Below are 18,909 nucleotides of genomic sequence, written 5' to 3' on the forward strand. Positions count from 1 at the left end.
TGTATACATTCAAATTATTAATAAACTCATGTTTTGTTATTGTATCCGATTACATAAAAATAAATGTGATCGACTTTATAAAGTAATCCGTACAAAAATAAGGATTTTTTAAATGTTTAATAATAATAATTTATCAAACGACTTTAAAAAAAGGAGGTTATAAATTCGTCTGTATTTTTTTTTTACCTCATAACTTTTCAACAGGTGGACCGATTTTGATGTTTTTTTTTGTTTATAAGGTAGTGCTACCCGTGTGGTCCCATTTTTCATTTGATAGATATACTTTAGGGTCTTTTTGGTTGACACCGGCTCCAAATATAGCAATAATTATAACTACATTATATTATAATCGTAAATCGACTTTTAAGTAATCTAATATTTTTCATTTCATTTTACTTAGGAGGGCTCTAAAAAATATGTTGAATACGCAATTATTTTTATTACTTTTTAGTGCAAACTTATTTTATTTTAACATAGGGTTTTGTTTAAAGTCGGTGTTTCTTTTTGTTAAAATTTTTAATTATATACAACTATAGTTATATAATATACATATATATCAAGCAATGATATTCTAAATTCTAAGAATACTTTAATAAGAAACCAATTTTGTAACAAACAATCATATACTAGAATTCCCTAAATATATTTCAAGAATTCAATTTTGTGTTCGCGGTTTTCCACATTTCTTTTACCTGCAATTGAAGTTAAAGTCGAATCAACTGATAACAAGTTTATCCCTCCAGTAGGATTAGCCTATGAACTCACTTTATCCCGATAATTAATATCTAAATTAATGTATCAGTGATATATTAAAAATATTTATTTTACTATTTTTTATGTGGCCTATTTTTTTCTTTTTTTTTTGCGGTACCCGTCACCCATAGACAATGACGCTGTAAAAAATATTAACTATTCCTTACATTGTCAAAGCGCCACCAACCTTGGGAACTAAGATACTATGTCCCTTGTGCCTGTAGTTACACTGGCTCACTCACCCTTCAAACTGGAACACAACAATACTGCGTACTGTTGTTTAGCGGCGTATCTGATGAGTGGGTGGTACCTACCCAGGCGGGCTTGCACAAAGCCCTACCACCAAGTATGTTTTCTATATTGTAGGGTAGGCGCACAAAGAAAATGTTTGATTTATTAGGTCAGGTATTTTACTGACGTCGTAGAACACCTCAATATAACAATGAATATACTGATAACAGAAAAGAGTCCGTGGTCTGTATCAGCGAATAATTTTTATCCTGAAGGTGCCAAGGCATCCCATAATAATGTTAACAAAGTGGATATGCTTACATTTGTGTCACGATATGTGTACAACAACATTATGTATATTCACAATCATATTACCCACCAGTACCAGACCAGTTCAGTATTCCTTCAATACAGTCCAGTACAGTATTCGTTGCAATAATAATTTTCCCCAGCTATAAATCTTTGTCCGGGATTACGAATTTTATTTATTTCTTGACCGTGTGCCACTTACCGGGTCCAATCCAAACCATTCAAGGGTTCAATTCACCAAAAGTTTCATCGAAATCGTACTAACCGCTTAGGAGATATTCAGTTAACACCTTTAGGAGATTTATTTAAAAAGCATGAGCACAGAGCTGAGATGGCCCAGCGGTCAGAACGCGTGCATCTTAACCGATGATTGCGGGTTCAAACCTAGGCAAGCACCGCTATATATATATGTGCTTTATTTGTGTTTATAATTCATCTCGTGCTCGGCGGTGAAGGAAAACATCGTGAGGAAACCTGCATGTGTCTAATTTTATCTAAATTGTGCCACATCTGCATTCCACCAACCCGCATTGGAACAGCGTGGTGGAATATGTTCCAAGCCCTCTCAAGGCGATTAAGAGTCCTCTTATCGGCCTCCATGAATAAAGAATATATTTTGGGTTTTGTACAGAATCTAAAGATTATAGGTATTAATAAACTTTATTATTTAATTATAACATATATTTCACTTATCATATTGCAGTAAAATTAATTCGTATTTGACAATGACGGCTGCAACCTAGAATAGAAAGGAAACAAAGATAATTTTAATATAAAGCGAAGAAATAATATTGTTAATAAAATTTAAAAATAGTAAAATTATAATCAAGCTGTAGATTATTATTTGACATCATCAACGGATTCCTTATATGTTCAAACTTACTTTGATTTAAAGTATGCTATGCAATAATATTTAAATGTAGTTTATGTGGTTAAAGAGCTGAGATGGCCCAGTGGTTGGAACGCGTGCATCTTAACCGATGATTGCGGATTCAAATCCAGCCCCACTATATATACAACATATATGTGCTTAATATGTGATTATAATTTATCTCGTGCTCGGCGGTGAAGGAAAACATTTACACATTTCGTGAGGAATGAATTTACACATTTAATTAGTCACATGCAGGTTGCATGTGTCTAATTTCATAGCAATTCTGCCACATGTGTATTCCACCAACCCGCATTGGAAGAGCGTAGTGAAATATGTTCCTAACCCTCTCCTTAACGGAAAAGGAGGCCTTATCTCAGCAGTGGGAAATTTACAGGCTGTTATTATGTGCTTGTAGGTACTCGGGGTTTCCCTTCAAGTAGAAACATATAAATACCAAGTATTGCTGTTTGTCGGTAGAAAATTCAAACCAACTCTAAATAAATTCTGGATAGGTTTCAATAGTCATATAATGTAACATTAAAAAGAAAAAAGATATAGATAAATATTACCTGTAGAAGTTTTTGTCGATCCAAATAGAAATATCCCATTCCACTTAAAACTATAACGTCATGGCTCAATTGATCTTTCAGCCGTTTGATCTGTAAATGCGTTGTAACGATGATCAATCATGGAGATATGTACGTACATTTGATTAAGGGGCAGCCGAGGGTAATTTGTTATATATTACATTTACATATATGTATGAGTCTCTATGAATTTTGATAAGATATTATGAACGATTTGTGAAATTTTATGATGTAATAGATTGTATCATTAGACGTCTATAAGAAGTGATAAGAGTCTATTAATCTCTCAATACTGGACATAGGTGGTTCTGGGATATAAAGAAGGCTGAGATTCCTCTTGAAAAAGATTTGGAAATTGTCATAATATGCTCCTATCTGGTGGTATTGCAGCTATACAGGAAAGTATTTCTTAGACCTCAAAATTAGTGGAGATTTGGTAATTGTTTTGGATTAGAAATATTTCCCATGGCACCAGTGCGTAGATGGTATGGTGACTTCTACCATCAGATGGTCGTCTGTAGGTATTCCATTGAATAATGTCTCGACATGTTATGTAGTTTTCTAAACGACGTTTCCCTTCACCGAATATAAGATCAGATAAAGACAAAATCTAAGAACATGAAATCGTTGCATAAAACATTTCTTATTTATATTTTATATTGATAAATAATTTTTACCTCTATATTATAGGCGGTACTGGGACAGGAATGCAAATATGGCAAGGCCCGCTTCGAATGCAAACTAATATCTGCAGCTGAGAGGACCACACTGGACGCGCGTAAGATTAGCCAGCCAAGAGAAAAGAAGTAGTATATTTTGTTGATTAATGTTCCGTCTATACGTCTGTAAGAATGAAAATGGAATGATTATGTTTCAATTGGATGAAAGATATCAGAAGGAAGGAAATTCCAGACATAAACTAAAATTGATAAGTCTTATATGATGTTTATTTCTGTTTTTGTTTTTCGTTTAACTTCGATATTTAAAAAATAAATAAATATAAATATTGGACATTCAAATCAAATCAATCACATACACCACTCTGTGGAAAATCAGAAGTAACCATTGTACCGCAAATACCATGACCCGATACAACACTTTAAACTAATAATTTTTTTCGACACCGACTCAGCCGGGAATCGAACCCGTGACGTGGCGTATCCATGAAAACCTGTGTACAGACTACTCGACCATGGAGGTCATTAAACAAAATCAATTCTACTCGTTCTTGATCATTGTCCAAATGGTTCTCCTTTTTTATATATCAGAACAGAAAAATCAGTATCAATATATCTTTATAACACGCACCTAATATTATTGTTATAACTGTATAAAGCATTTGTAATTTTCCTGACTATAGAAACATTGAGTAAATTTTTATTGTGATACATTTTGCATTGACTACACTTTGGATACTAACCTTATGCCCAAAAACAGCTGCAGACAGATGAAGTATAAGTTATTCAAGTTGGAGAGAAACACCAAAGGACCCAGATCTTCGTCGATCTTTCGAACCAACGCTGCTTGTTGCACGTATGCCTGTCTGATCCTACACCAGGTATTTGCTTGGAAACAGTAATCAGTCCCAAACTAAAACACATACTATGTGATGTTATTCTATAGAAGTTGTCTTCCGCGGTTCACTGGCGCTTTTGGGGTTGGTTGTCTTAAGTAAAAAAAGGAGCCTATGTCCTTTCTTGTAGCTCATGTTTGCTTCATATTAAATATCATCAAATTAGGTTATGTGGTTTGGTAGTGAAAGACAGACATATTTACTTTTACATTTATAATGTATATTTTATAGTATAGATAACATTAAAGTCCAAACATTTTCAGTCAAGTTTGGTAGCTATTATATAATACAATACAATATATTATGATTGTCTATTAATTATTGTTTAATTATCATATTAGATTTACTCCATGTTTTCATGTAACCGTGGAAACTTGGCTTATGTAAGGCTTATTTGGTATCAAATGTTTGTTTATTATACTATGCTGTATGTTCCCCGAAAATGAAATAAAATAAACAAATATTTTATTTATGTTATAAACACGCAAATATCTTAAAAATATTTTAATCATACTGAATAACATAAGTTATCTAGTAGTTGATATAAAATAATTTAGTAAATATTCGTCTATTTTAAATAAATGTATAGAAATAAAAATAAAAATGGTCAGTTTTTGTGTCACAATAATAGATAATGAAACATTTTTAAAAGTATACCAAACTAGTATTTGGATATGCCTGTGAATATTGCTTACAGTAAATATTATTAAAAAAAATCTCTCACTTAAATTTGGACTCGCAATGCTATTTTGTAAGAACTTACTTCATATCTCACTATACTCCGTACATATACTACACTACACTTCGTATATCATAGACTATGTTGCAATTGCAGAGAGCCGAGCTGGCCCAGTTGTTAGAACACGTGCATCTCAACCGAAGATTACGGTTTCAAAACCAGCAAACATCACTAAATATGTGCTGAATTTGCGTTTATAATTCATCTCGTGCTTAACGATGTTTTCACGATGTGTTCATTCACCGCCGGGTGAATGAAAACATCGTGAGGAAAACTGCATGTTTCATTGAAATTCTGCCATATGTGCATTCAACCAACCCGCATTGAAACAGAGTGTTGGAATATGTTCCAATCCCTCTCCAGTAATTTACAGGCTGTTACAATGATAAACAGTTTATAAACCTTAATAATTAACCTACGTAAATAGAACGTTCACCAATAAAGTTTGATTGATTGTAACATTGATTTGTTTAACATAAAGAAGCTAAACCAACAACAACAGAGACAAACAATATGTATTTTATTTCATCGAAATTCTGCCACATGTTCATTCCATCAAACCGCATTGGAACAGCGTAGTGGAATTTGTTCCAAACCTTCTCCTCAATGGGAGAGGAGGCCTTAGTCTAGCAATGGAAAATTTCCTTTACTTTTTTTTATATTGTACTTTTTAATATTTCACCATCATATTCTATAATTGGTTCGAGTTGGTTCTTAGAAAATATTCATTATTTTCGATTCGGCACCGTAAATACTTGAATATATATTGTATCAATCTTCGAAGTTTTTTAGTGCACCATCATACAATCAATCTTGAATGCCACGCATGCGTACACGTCAAAAATAGGACGAATTCGTCTCTAATTCTGACAACTGTCACTTTAAGTGAACTCGTAAACGAGGTCGAAGGTACGCGAATGTTTGTGTATCATTTTTAAATTTAATGGAATCATATTAACGGTTAAGATTATAATAAGTTGTATTGTTTGTTATTGCCTTCCTTTGATATTTTGGCGATATTTTGGTGGTTTGGCTTTGTGCAAGCCCGACTGGGTACCAGGTACCCACTCATCAGTTATTCTACCGCCAAACAACAGTATCCAGTATTGTTGTGTTCCGGTTTAAAGGATGAGTGAGCCAGTGTAACTACAGGCACAATGGACATAATATCTTAGTTCCTAAGGTTAGTGGCGCATTGACGATTTAAGGAATAGTTTACATTTCTTACAGCGTCATTGTCTATGGGTAATGGTGACGACTTACCATCAGGTGTCCCATATACCAGTCCGCCAACCTATTCCATAAAAAAAAATTGTAACATATTTCGACCTGTGTCGGTCATCGTCGCTTAAACCTGATTGGTGCAAATTGCTACAACAACAACAACAGCCTGCCAATTTCCCACTGCTGGGCTAAGGACTCCTCTCTCCCGTCTAGCTAAGAACTTCAATGCGGGTTGGGGAGTTCACATGTGGTAGAATTCTGTTGAAATTACATGCAGGTTTCCTCACTATGTTTCACTCACCCCCAAGATCGAACCCCGAGATGAATTACAAACATAAATTAGGCACATGAAAATCAACCCGCAATCATAGGATAAGACAAACGCGTTCTAACCACTGGGCCATCTCGCCTCTAGCCAATTTCTTCAACTTTCATAAATCTTACAAGGCAGCCTATTAGGTATAATCTTCAGCTGTACCTTTTTACCTTTCCCAGCGCGTTTCTCGTATCTAATGACGTATTTGACGAACGAATTCATTCTGCAGTATCTCGACGTTAATCCCATGCTTATCAAAATGATGATCAAATCTTGAAAATTCCAAAGGATTGTCGCTGATTTGCTCATAATAAATATCGGTATTGCCAACCACAGTGTATACTCCGCTGAAAATAGAAATATCATTGTTTAAAAAAAATATAACGATCTGGTGAAGATATGTACAGAGACAATGTAAAATAAACTTACAAGTTTTCAATAGAAATCCATGAGAAGACAAAATGTATCTTTCGAAGTATTCATTAAAAGGACAATCTAGGCCCGTAGCTGATATCATACTTAAAGTATGTTCCGCTGTAATCAAAGCCTTCGAAATTTAAAAAAAATATTTACTACATGACATGTAATTCTAGTTACTCGTTTATTATAGATTTTAATATAAATTATAGTATATATTACTGTTTATATATATATATATATATATATATATATATATATATATATATATATATATATATATATATATATATATTATAGTACGGTTTGATCGAAAAGTATGAGAAAAATATATGCAATTGACTATTTGAAATATTTTACATGAGCAAACAATTGGCAAAAGTAATAAGGATAATGTTTGTTTATGAATTTAATGTTAGAATAAAAAAATAGGTATATTGAAATTTGAAAAGATTCGATGCCTTCTTGACACAACTAAATTAATAATATCGTTTAATTTGCTGTAAAAAATAAAATATAGCTAAAGAAATGGTGATGTACCTTTAATATTTAGATGCTAAATGAATAATTTAATTGTTGTTTTATTAAGAGTAAATAGAATAATGAAAATATTATTTTTTTGTTATTTTTCGTATAAATTGAAATAAATTATAATCACATATTGAGCCTAAGTTCAGGGATGACACCAAGGTTTTCAATTTGCAATATTTAGTTAAAATACAAGATATCCGCTGAGGCATTTGGGATCAGATAAACTTCAAAATCTTCGATTTTCGCTCTAATAGCTGACATTGAGCATATTGTTAGCGTAGAAGAGATTATAGAAACCTTTTTTGTTCAAATATCGATTGGATAATAAAATAACAGGAACACTAGGACGCCTCGAAGCCTATAAAATGTTTAATAATTCTAAACTTACCAATTGCAAGTAAAGCCACAAATGTTACTACAAATATGACGCGTCTTCTGATAGTTACGTCGGGCGGAAAATTAATTTCACCCGTCTCCATTTTTAACCAATCAATCGAAAGAGTTTTCCATTTATTAACAAATTTCCATGAAAGTATTAACGAGAACAATCCATTCCCATAAAATATTAATCCCGATAGTCGTGCCATTACTTCTGAAAATTATAAAAAACTACAGTAATAGTCAATGAAATAAATATGGATATAGTTTTGATTACTTTTATTGATGATTGAAGATAAATACGCAGACAATATACATGCGCACATACACGCACACACATGTACGGTCACACATACTTTTTGAATTATGTATGAGAATGATTATGAACCTAATGTAATTTAGAATAACTAACGTCCACTTGTATTATTTGTCGCTATCCCACTAAGCAACCGAATTAGCTTCCAAATGGCTGCAACAACCATAGCAGCCAGCATGGTCAAGATTAATAAAGCCCAGTACAGGAAAAAGCTACCTCCAAACGTTGGAATGCCAAACCACCGAGCGATCATGAAAACTGTGGTCATTGTAGGTAAGCTAGAACGATAAAAAAAAATATTACTCCCAAGCTTATGATAACTGTGCTTAGGAAAAATTTTCAAATTTTTTTAATGTAATAATTAAAAGATTTTTTTAGTCTTTTTTGCTATAAGAAGCCTCAATTATTGATACTTTTCAAAGGAAACTAGGGCGTTCTCTTTGAAGAAGGAAATATGGAGATGTTCCTTTGCTTGCTTATTTTTTCTTTCATTCATCTCATTGCCGAATAAGATCTTCAGTAGCTTTCATTTTCAACATATCATTTATTTATCATTACGTTCATTATATTTATCTTTCAGTTTTGTTGTTCCGCTTCCCAACTTTTTTTACCTTCTTCTGACGTCACTTCGAAGTTTCTTTTATTTGGAGAAGTTAATTGTTTCTTAATTACATACTTGTTTTTAATCTTCAGATTGTCCCTAACGATTCACAAAGTTGTGACTTGATTGATTGTTTATCGAGTATATTAAACCTATTTCAATTCCCATAATTGAGGCACTGTCAGATCATACATCATTTATTAGATTGCTTCGTCCCCAAAACGTTTATGAATAAATGTTTGACAACCTCCGTGGTCGAGTAATGTGTACATTGGTTTTCATGGGTATGCCACTCTGAGGTCCCGAGTTCAATTCCCAGCCGAGTTGACATAAAAAAAAATCATTAGTTTTCTATGTTGCCTTGGGTCTGGGTGTTTATGGTAACATTGTAACTACTGATTTTTCATAACACAAGTGCTTTAGCTACTTACATTGGGATCAGAGTAATGTATGTGATGTTGTCCAATATTTATTCATTTAAATTTTGATTTGGAAATAACCTTTTAAACAAGATACTAAACGTTCCACTCTTCATTATATTAATTAAAAAAACTTTACGATAAATATTCATATTTAAGTATTTTCCGATAATTATCATAAATATCGTTTTACAATTTTTAATGAAGAGAAAATTTTCTAAGTAAAATATAAGCATTAATTCTTACATCGCGTTTAAGCTTCGCACTTTTGAAATGTTTTCCTTCTCCATTATAAATTACTCGGGCTCTCATTGTATCTAAAACATTTCAAGCACAATTCAAGAAATCTGTTCATTTTACTACTCAAACAAATTATTTTTGTAAGTTTATTGAAAAATAATTTGGAAATAATGAATCAATTCATACTAAAAGTAACATTTTCTGTAGAATATCTAGTTTTATTACTTGTATAATATTAATGTTCTGAATCTGAAGAAGGCTAGTTATTTAAATATGCTAAGCAAAGTGTGTGCAAGTGCTAATAAATTATACTATTGTTGGAGGAAGACTAATATTTTAATTTAGCAACACCACACCTGCCTATATAAGACGAGATATTGGCGATAAGAGCTCATTCATTTGTTAACTTTTGAAGTGTGCGGAAGCTCTGCCCGAATAATTACCGATTACTAATTTTTTTTTATGTTTGTTTAATTTTGTTTAGTCATAAATAGTGTATGTACTTGAGGCCGAAGGCCAAATAAATCTTTTTTTTATTTTTATAATTGTTTGATTTATAACATCAGAAGTGGGATTCGAAGGCTGTTATAGCCGTAAACACATTTCTGGTGCTATAGATGAAACTTAATTCTACCCTCCCACGCGGTTTAGTAATTTAAATATTCGGGCAATGCTTCCATCAGTGTAATGTCGAACAACGATAAACGTAACAAACGAAGACGTCGAGGACAAACTCCTCCCAACTCAATGGAAGAGATCCTGACCAGACTTCGCGCTTTGGAGGAGCAGTCTCGTGCGTCTGTGGAGACGCAAGCATCAGGCAGTGCCGGCACTAGTCGCGCTGTCGCGCTGCAAAGCGCCGCACCAGCAGCCGCATCGACGCCTGGGGCGCCGACTCCGCCACGCGGCCACGTGGTTACGCCGCCACCGACTCCGCAAACCAGCCAGACGGGGTTATCGCAGTCCGAAGATGTGGTGACGAATGCTGCCGAGCGGCTCTTGACCGCTATCAGCTGTGCTCAGGTCAGATCCAATCGATATTTTGTCTCTGATTTTGATCCGAGTGTTCATGACTTCGACACGTGGTGTGATGAGGTAGAAAGAGCGCGTATTTTGAACCAATGGGGCGACAAAGAATGCCTTGCTCGCATCGGACATTGCCTGAAAGGGGAATCTCGTACCTGGCTTAGCCAATGGACAAGTGATATTCGCACATGGTCCAATTTCAAACTAGAATTAAAAGCCTTATGCCCACGCTCTGTCGATGTCGCGAATGTTCTTTATGACGTTATGCGAACAGAGTCCGACAAATACTCCACATACGCCGAATATGCACGTAGATCGCTTTTAAAGTTACGCATAGTTAAAGGTCTAAGCAACGAGCTACTTACTGCCATTATTATACGTGGAATCGTAGATCCACAAATCCGCGCTATGGCTATTAACGCTAAATTATCGCCCGATTCTATAGTGGAGTTTTTGTCTAGCTTTGTTAAACCTTCTAACAATTCAAATAGAAAAATATCTACTAACTATAGTCGGTTTGATAAATTCTCTAATAATAACAATTTAAATCGCAACCTTTTAAAACGCAAATACAGTTCAAACGATTCAAAATCAATTAAATGTTATCATTGTAAGCAATTTGGCCATAAAAGTGTAGATTGTAGTAAACGATTGAATACAACTACAATTAATAATAACAACGAAAGAGCAATCGCGCTACCGGTAACGTCTCATGTTGATGTGTTGAAGTGTACATTTTGTAAAAAGGTAGGTCATTCCGAGAATATGTGTTTTGCCAAAGAACGGTCGAGTTCACGAAACAATAATGGTGTTAATTTTTGTCGCGAACTTGTGGGTAGTTATAAAAATCGTGATGTAACAACCGCTGTTATCTCGGGAATCCCGTTAGATGTTTTGATCGATAGTGGTTCATGTGTCTCTCTAATGTCGAAAAATATTGTTAAACATTTTTCATGTCAATTAAGACCTACAAATCAATTATTACGTGGCTTAGGTGGTATGGAAGTGAAATCAGAATCGTATGTAACGTTGCCCGTTGAATTCAGTGACTTAACAATAGAAATTGATTTTTATATAGTCGATGATAGTAATTTAAATGTACCCGTAATTATTGGCACCGACGTGTTAAATAGAAAAGGCATAACATATGTTAGGACCGGTGATTGTCAGCGTATAATTCGTAGTGAACCTATTGAAAGCAATATTTTGCCAGTAAATTCAGTTTGTTTATCCGAACAAGTAAATACGTCTGTGTCTGGAAAAGATAGAGAACGATTATTAGAGATTCTAGCCAAGTATTCAAAATTCTTTTTAAGTGGTACCGCGATCACAACTGTAAAGGATAGTGAAATGCATATTAAACTGACAACTAATGTACCCGTTTATTATAGACCCTATAAATTATCACACGATGAAAAATTAAAAGTTCGCGAAATAGTTAAAGATTTGCTTAATAAAAGTATAATTCGTGAATCTGACTCGGAGTACGCTAGCCCAATTCTATTGGTGAAAAAGAAAGATGGTTCTGATAGAATGGTGGTGGACTACCGTGCACTGAATCGAATTACTGTTAAAACTAGACATCCCCTACCGTTGATTAATGACTACATAGACCGATTAGGTAAAGCTCGCTGGTTTAGTTCCTTAGATATGGTATCTGGGTTTCACCAACTTAGAGTTGCTGAGGATTCTATTCATAAGACGGCATTTGTTACCCCGGAAGGCCACTACGAATATTGTAAGGTCCCCTATGGATTAGCAAATGCACCGATTTTTTATCAGAAAACTATTGCTAAGACGCTAAAATCCTTTATTGAGGCTGGACAGGTTGTAGTCTATATCGATGACGTACTTATATTGACACAAAGCACTAACGAAAACCTTATTTTATTAGATTCGGTAATTAAAACTTTGACAGAGGCAGGATTTTCTATCAACTTAAAGAAATGCACTTTTCTAACCAATGAAATTGAATATCTCGGTAGGATTATACGCGATGGTCAGGTTAGGCCGAGCACTTATAAAATTGACGCGTTAGTTAAATCACCACCCCCGAATAATGTCAAACAGGTGCGGCAATTCCTAGGCCTCGCTGGGTATTTTCGTAGATACATACCTAATTACGCGATTAAGACCGCGCGCATTGCAGCCCTAACTAGGAAGGGAATAAATTTTGACTGGACCGACGAACATGAAGACGCACGTCAGGAAATAATTTCTTATTTAACAAATGAACCAATTCTAGCTATATTCGACCCTGACTTAATGACCGAATTACATACTGATGCCAGTTCAATTGGCTATGGCGGTATTCTTATGCAAATACATAAAGACGGTTGTAGGCGGGTAGTCGCATATTTTAGCAAATTAACTGCCGGCGCGGAGTCCAAATACCACAGCTATGAGTTGGAGACCCTTGCGGTAGTAAAATCATTGCAACATTTTAGACAATATTTAATTGGCAAAACTTTTAAAATAATCACAGATTGTAATGCGCTAAAAATGACGCAACGCAAAAAGGATCTCCAACCCAGAGTTGCAAGGTGGTGGATGTATATGCAGGATTTTGATTTCTCGCTAGAATATCGTAAGGGCACACTTATGTCACATGTCGATTATTTAAGCAGAAACCCGGTCAATGTTGTCGATATCATTCGAAAGCCCCAAAATTGGGCTCAAGTGGCACAAGCAGGTGACGAGGAAACCATTTCTTTGTTAGAGAAATTAAATAACGGTGAATTAGATAACACGCGTTATGTAAAACGTAATGACCTCTTGTATTATAAATACGACGTCACGGGTGAGCAAGCGCGATTCTTGTGTTATGTACCAAAAGCATTTAGATTAAGCTTGTTACGCGTTTTCCACGATGAGCATGAACACATCGGTATAGACAAAACGATTGATCTGATCCTACGGCACTTTTGGTTCCCCGGTCTAAGACGATTTGTTGCGAAATATGTCACACACTGCGTTATCTGCATTTCTCATAAACAAACTCCCCGAGCACCTTTACAACCTATATCTTCGTGGCAAAAAGATTCGGTACCATTTGACGTGTTACACGCCGACGTACTCGGGCCGCTGAGAGATAGCGATGGTCATAAACACGTACTCATTATAATTGATGCATATACAAAATATTGTTTACTGTTCGCGTTAAAACGCCAAGATAGTAGTGAGCTAAAGCGTGTAATAACTCAAATTGTATCGCTGTTCGGTAGTTTTAAAAAGCTAGTGTGTGATAGAAGTCGTATGTTTGATAATTACGAATTTATTAACTGGATATCTGGTTACGGTGTCGAAGTGCATTTTATTACTCCCGAAATGCACCAAGAAAACGGCCAAGTTGAACGTTACTGCCGCACAGTACTTAATATGATAAGGGTTGAAGTAAATTATAATAAAAATGATTGGTCAAAAGTATTATGGAAATTACAACTAGTATTAAATATCACTAAACATAAGACAACCCAATACTCGGCACTTAATCTTCTCATCGGCACTGATTCGACTACTCCGTTAATAAATAGCTTGATTAAAGACATAACCTACGAAGGTTCAAATCCAAATCGCTACGCGACCCGCGAATTAAGACGGCAACGAGCTGAAGAGCTTATTCGCGATAATAGAAACAAACAAGATGCTTATGTTAATAAAAATAGAAAACCTCCTAAAAAGTATCAAGTAAATGACTTGGTTTACGTGATCAAGAACTCTCAAAGCACCGGGAAACTTGACAGTGGTATGAGGGGCCCTTATAAAGTAACGAAGGCGCTCCCTAATGATAGATACGAAGTCCAATTGTTGGCTGGTGCCTATGGCAAAACTACTCAGGTAGCTGCAACATATATGGTTTTATGGAAGGGTGAATGGACACCCGAAAATTGTGCTGCATTTTTTGAAGGTATTTACTTGTTGTGCATGAGTTGTTATTTGTCTTTACTTCATTTATTTATTGTGGCATGTAAATGTGAGACGTGCTAGTGGAAAAGACCCATGTAAAGCCTGTGCGCGGGGTATTGGGTTGACCACAATGGTTTCGGGGGTGAGTCAGTTGCGCAGCTGACAACAGACCTGTGTAAATCCATGATGTATAGGTATCTGGGGTGACCTACTATAGACTGATGTAAAACCTGTTCGTACACACGACTTTGTGCGAGGTATTCGGTTGCGTGGGAACAGACCTGTGTAAAACCTATGTAGTCTATTCAAAATGGCTTATGTAGTTGACAAATATACAAATATATGCCTTGTTGAGTAATAGAACAGACGTGACTAATGATGGATTTTTGTGTGTTTATTTCCTCAGAAACCAATGATGACAATGCTGAGCAGTTATCGGATGTTGTGGGTGTTACCGGTCCATCCACAAGTTCATCTGAGGGCTTCGGGGACGCAGCCCCGTCAGGAGAGGCCGTGTTGGAGGAAGACTAATATTTTAATTTAGCAACACCACACCTGCCTATATAAGACGAGATATTGGCGATAAGAGCTCATTCATTTGTTAACTTTTGAAGTGTGCGGAAGCTCTGCCCGAATAATTACCGATTACTAATTTTTTTTTATGTTTGTTTAATTTTGTTTAGTCATAAATAGTGTATGTACTTGAGGCCGAAGGCCAAATAAATCTTTTTTTTATTTTTATAATTGTTTGATTTATAACACTATATTAATGCATTTTGGTCAGTGAATATTGCACTATATTGTGTGAAAAAAGTGTCATTATTTTTTTTTTTCTAGAATGTCATATATATCAAGAATAGCACAAATTGCAAAATAGATACAGATATGGAAGAAAAATTTCCAAATTCCGTGCTGATAAGAATTTCTTAACAGACGAACCAAATATATTTTTTTATATATACAAACTTACCTTGTAACAGAGCAATCAAAAAGTAAAGCATTCTAAATATCAAGCATGTAACTACAGAAAAAGAGGAATGATAAAATCTGATGTTTTGTAAATAAGTCGTTTCAAATTTATTAATAATAAAATATTCAGAACTTGATAACGCGTACAGTACGATAGAAAGGTACTTTGTACAGGTCGGTTGACCCATTTTTTTAGCATCCGTTACAAGTTTCAACGAGTTAAAAGTTTGTTAACAAAGGTAGGAAATGGGACTCGAATGATGAAATCAGTTACGTTCTTATTTATATAACAAAAATGCAGTCTAAGCTGCCTCATACTTAATTTGAAACTCCATAAGTGACAATCATTGCCCGCAAAAACTAAAACACAATTTAAAAAAAAATACTCACATCGTCAAAGCTCTTAATGAAACTGAAATCAATCACAAAATAAATCCATATTTAAATTCTAAAGACGTTCTTTATTCAAATAATTACATACTCACCATGATAGGAGTACAAATGTATATAAAACATGAGCTGTCATTAAACACAACAGCGTTTCATCGATCAATAAATGTATATTAGGTAGATAAATATTTTATCGTTTTAGTGTTGTAAATGAATGACAGCTTTTACTACGAAAATTATAGACTAACACTATTATTAACTGGCAATACTTGTTTCCACCGCTCTGTTGTAATTTAATTAATTATACACTTATTGTTTTTTATTTATTATTAAACAAAATTCCTCTGTTATTTGTAGAAGTATCTGTAATTTGCTACACTTCAGTGTTATACTTTTAATTCTGTCGCGTTTTATTGTCAACTAGCGACCTGCCCCGGCTTCGCAAGGGTGCTATACTAAATAATATACTACAGAATGTCTTACATCGTTCATAGTCTTTCAATCATCATACAATATAAAGCGTTATGTCTAACGACATTACTTTACAAACTCAAAATACCTCTACTATGCTGTGCATGTATTATACCTTAATAAACTTTTCTCAGAATCATTCTATCTATTAAACCCGCATTATAATTCGTCGTGTATTTACGATATATTTGAATGAAAGTGACACGTCCTATAAATTTTCTCAATTCTTGTCAATCTACCGAAGATATAATCTTCCTAAGAAGTAATAATAACTAATACTAGTGATCCGCCCAGCTTCGCACGGGTGCAATACTGATACTAAATATACTACAGAATTTGTTCATTTACGACATTACATTAGACACTTTTTAAATTATCAGTGTTTGTTAACTATATTGTTCATGTTTTTCATACAAAACTTTCCTATCTGTTAAAAAAAAAAAACATCAAAATCCGTTGCGTAATTTTAAAGATCTAAGCATACATAGGGACAGACAGCGGTAAGCGACTTGATTTTGTACTATGTAATGATGATGCTAACGAATAGCACATATGAGAAATTGTGTTTGTTTGTCATTTATTATGTACTCAACTTATCATCAAATGCTGGCAAAGTCAGTCAGGAACATGGGATACCTAATGTGCTGTCTGCCTATCCCTTTCACACAGACACGAGGATAGTGTGTGTGAGAAAGGGATAGGCAGATAGCACTTCTACGCGTAAATTTGTAGAAAAATTAATACGATACCCCGTTAGTTTCTCATATTTTCGTTTACAATATCGAATCGAATCAATTTTAATAAATATAGAGATCCCATATTATGAGATATTGCTACTGTATTCGAAAAAACTTTTTAATGCGGGCTTAAACCCGAGTAAGATTTACATGATATTGCTTTAGATTATTTTCAATATCATTTTGTTTCAAAAATAATGTTATAGGAGAATAAATAGAAATGTGTCGTGCAAACACTATTATTATGGACTAGATGTCGCTCACTGCTTCGTTCGCGTTTTTGATGGTTGTTTATAATGAGTCGAGATGACTCAGTGGTTAGAATGTGTGCATCTTAACCGATGATTGCGGGTTCAAACCCAGGGAAGCATCGCTGAATATTCATGTGCTTAACTTGTTTTTATAATTCATCTCGTGCTCAGCGGTGAAGGAAAACATCGTGAGGAAACCTGCATGTGACAAATTTCAAAGAAATTCTGCCACATGTGCATTCCACCAACCCGCATTGGAACAGCGTGGTGGAATATTTTCCAAACCTTCTCCTTAAAGGGAAAGGAAGCCTTTAGCCCAGCAGTGGGAATTTAAATCCTGTTGTTGTTATTGTTGTTGTTGTTATAATGAGTTAGGCAAAAAAAGTAGCCTATGTTCTTTCTTGGACTTCAAGTATGCTTCATAAGAAATTTCATCAAATTTGAGTCAGTTTCTTGGTCGTGAAAGAGCGACAGACAGACTGACAAAGAGACTTACTTTCACATTAATAATATTGGTATAGAAGTAAAAATAATTTAGATTGACTTATCAGATAGTTACAGATAAAATATCAAGATAGATCAAGGTTTTGCTCAATATTCACTCGAGAGAACTCGATTATAAATTCTACTTAAATTGATTTTTTTTTATATTATAGGTTGGCGGATGAGCATATGGTCCTCCTGATTGTAAGTGGTCACCATCACCCATAGACAATGACGCTGTAAGAAATATTAACTATTCCTTACATCGTCAATGTGCCACCAACCTTGGGAACTAAGATGTTATGTCCCTTGTGTCTGTAGTTACACTGGCTCACTCACCCTTCAAACCGGAACACAACAATACTGAGTACTGTTATTTGGCGGTAGAATAACTGATGAGTGGGTGATACCTACCCAGACGGGCTTGCTTAGCAACTAGTAATAATTGCTTTCTGAAAGTGTAATTACACTAAAAAGAAATTTCTTTGTAACATATATGTCACATGAAATTTCCATCGTACTCTGTGAATTCGATGCTTTTAATGTCGCTTTTATTTGAGAAACCTCGTGAAAGTTTTGCCCATCGTCAGTCGTCACGTGGCTTCGTGTCTAAACGAGTTCGGTGTCATTTTTTTTTTATTTGATTTTGTCATAAATATCATCTTAAAAGCAACGGTACTCTAGTGGTTAAAACAATGAGACTATAATTGAAGGCTTCAAATCTAGGAGCACAAAAAATTTCAAATGGTTATTAATGTTTTTTTTTTGTTTGTTAAACGAGCAGGAGGCTCACTTGATGGAAAGTGATTACCACCCATGTAAATCTGCAACGGAGGTCTTACAGGTGCGGTATTTAAGGAAATAGTATGCTCTTTTCTTAAAGGTTCCCATGTCGTATCGGTTCGGAAAAACTGCCGACGAAAGCTGGTTCAACAAAGTGGTTGCGCGCAAGAAGTATACACACATCAACATTGTCTAGGGATATTTTGAATTGACTCAAAATTTATTAAAGATAACCTGAAACATGTTTATATTTTTATAAAGCCCATTTATCTGACTATATTCCAGAATAAAAAATAAACCATATTATTTTGCGTAAACAATTTTATCCTTAAATATAGAAAAAACGTAAAATATTGGTAAAACTAACAATTAATGTTTGTCTCAA

General features: G+C 34.6%; 2 protein-coding genes across 2 annotated transcripts; one reads left to right on the forward strand and one right to left on the reverse strand.

Moving 5' to 3' along the window:
* Positions 1-1,978: 1,978 nt before the first annotated feature.
* LOC124541039 (gustatory receptor for sugar taste 64a-like) lies at positions 1,979-8,778 on the reverse strand. The gene is made up of 9 exons (XM_047118834.1): positions 8,753-8,778; positions 8,345-8,526; positions 7,943-8,143; positions 7,036-7,140; positions 6,769-6,953; positions 4,175-4,344; positions 3,432-3,597; positions 2,737-2,826; positions 1,979-2,032 (listed from the first exon to the last, which is right to left on the reverse strand). Exons 1-9 carry the CDS (start codon positions 8,776-8,778, stop codon positions 1,979-1,981), a joined length of 1,179 nt encoding a protein of 392 aa, XP_046974790.1.
* Positions 8,779-10,195: 1,417 nt separating this feature from the next.
* On the forward strand, positions 10,196-15,171 carry LOC124541042. The gene is made up of 4 exons (XM_047118848.1): positions 10,196-10,309; positions 10,345-10,531; positions 14,079-14,441; positions 14,847-15,171. The coding sequence occupies exons 1-4, from the start codon at positions 10,196-10,198 to the stop codon at positions 14,969-14,971; spliced, it is 789 nt and encodes a 262-aa protein (XP_046974804.1). The 3' UTR covers positions 14,972-15,171.
* The last annotated feature ends 3,738 nt before the right edge of the window (positions 15,172-18,909 follow it).

This window comes from Vanessa cardui, chromosome 2, assembly GCF_905220365.1.
Source record: "Vanessa cardui chromosome 2, ilVanCard2.1, whole genome shotgun sequence".
NCBI lineage: Eukaryota > Metazoa > Arthropoda > Insecta > Lepidoptera > Nymphalidae > Vanessa > Vanessa cardui.